At 44.5% G+C, this 1,831-nt stretch overlaps 1 protein-coding gene across 1 annotated transcript in view; it reads left to right on the plus strand.

The window, feature by feature from the left end:
• Nucleotides 1-1,771, plus strand: part of ERLIN2 (ER lipid raft associated 2) — a 16,057-nt gene extending 14,286 nt beyond the window's left edge. Inside the window, exons 10-11 of the mRNA XM_009993249.1 lie at nt 245-324; nt 1,393-1,771. Of these exons, the coding sequence (XP_009991551.1) occupies nt 245-324; nt 1,393-1,602 (290 nt within the window). The 3' untranslated portion in view covers nt 1,603-1,771. The remainder of the gene's footprint in view (nt 1-244; nt 325-1,392) is intronic.
• Nucleotides 1,772-1,831: the final 60 nt, after the last annotated feature.

Here is a 1,831-nt window from a genome sequence, read left to right on the forward strand (position 1 = left end):
CCTGATGGTTATAAAATGCTTTGAGGTCTTCAGTTGCAGAGGCAATTTACTTTCTGAATGCTATCATCCTGCAGCAGTTTAGATGTAAAATGAGATCCCATTTCTGGGCTTTCTGTTTTGTTTCCTCCTTCCCTTGTTGCATCCCTGCAGTTTAGAGGTGGAACTGGCCACTCAAAAAAGGTTTCAGCTGTAAGTGGTGCTAATGTGGCTAGAAATAGAAATCTGAAGATGTGTTTTCTTCTAGATGCTGCATTTCTGGCCCGAGAGAAGGCCAGGGCTGATGCTGAGTGCTACACTGCCATGAAGGTTGCTGAGGCTAACAAGGTACTGCTGTTGTTTATTTCCTTCCCTGGGCTTTGTAGCAGGTCTCCTGACCTCAGGCTGGCCAGAAACACTCAGCAAAAGAGCAGTCTGTGTTTATTGTTTGCTTCTTGTGTCTCATTGTTTGAGTCAAGAAGCAAAAGAAAGTTCTCTCTTCCTCTCAGGAAATTTTTCATCGAGACTGAAACAATTAGACCCCTATTTGCAAATTTATTTTTCTGTCTGGACAGATAGATTTATGTTGGGATACATGAAATACCTGCTTATCTCTGGAGACAGCTCTGCCAGGTGCTGGTGGCTCCCTCTGGAGATGGAACAGCAGTTTCAGTGGTGCCCTTTTTTGCTGACACCATCAGGAATGTCGATTCATTCCAGCCTGCAAGCAGTCAAAGCAGGGAGGTCTCCAGGGTGCCAGGAAGGTGTTCAGGTCAAGAACAACAGGAGCTGATCTTGCAGGTCACACTGCCAGGCCAGGAATAGTCTTGGGCCTGTAAAAGAAAAAAGGAATAAGAAATTAAAAAAAAAAAGGAAACTGAAACTATATGGATAGAACAGGCTTGTTGTTGCCTCCAGCAGGCTCCCTGGATATCCCAGCAGGAAGACTTTGTTTTGTAAGGGTCAGTGAGAATGGACAGAGGTCTGAGATGTTTATGCACAAGTTTTGCCCAGTTATTCTATCCTCTCTGTTCCAGTGTCATTATCCTGGACAGATGAGCTCTGCTGTGTGAATCAGACTCATCAATCTACTCAGGAAAAAAAGCCAGTTATATTTTTCTTTGCAGTAGCTTCCATTGCCAGGGCTTTCAATAAGTTATGTGCTTGTGAGCATCTCCATCTCTGGTATGTTTGGACTGAACATTTCCCTGGCTGCTTCCATCCCTGCCTGGTGTTGTGATTTAGTCACTGGGATGTAGAGTTTCACTGGGACATGCACAGAGAGCCTTCTCCTGGGTGCTGCATCTTTCAGCTGCAGAGAGGAGCAGCTTGTGGGAGAGCAAGGCCCTCGTGTGCTCTCAGATGAGCTCCTGACTGAATCTGAGCTGGTGGGTGATCTCTTTTCTTTCTGTGCAGCTGAAGTTGACTCCTGAGTACCTGCAGCTGATGAAATACAAGGCTATTGCAGCAAACAGCAAGATCTATTTTGGCAAAGATATTCCCAACATGTTTATGGACTATGCAGGAAGCCAGACCAAATTTGCAGAGGGACTAGCAGAAGGAATCCAAGAAGAGGAAGGGGGAGGAACCAGTGAGGACACAAAACTACTTCATAATGTCAACTGAAAAGATTTCTATTTGGCAGATATCAAAAGAAACATGAACTGGGAAGTTCCTTTTTTGCTTTCCCCATTTGTTCTACTGAAAGAGAGGAATCAGACTTAATACTTTCAATCTTTTGTATGACAATTAGACTCAAAGACTTTGTTATTTATGGGGTGTTTTTTTTCCAGTAACTTGTATGCAGCCCAGGTCGAGCAGGGAGAGGTTGAGCAGGAAGAAGTACATGGGGGTG

This window comes from Chaetura pelagica, unplaced genomic scaffold (genome assembly GCF_000747805.2).
Source record: "Chaetura pelagica isolate M959 unplaced genomic scaffold, ChaPel_1.0 scaffold302, whole genome shotgun sequence".
Classification (NCBI taxonomy): domain Eukaryota; kingdom Metazoa; phylum Chordata; class Aves; order Apodiformes; family Apodidae; genus Chaetura; species Chaetura pelagica.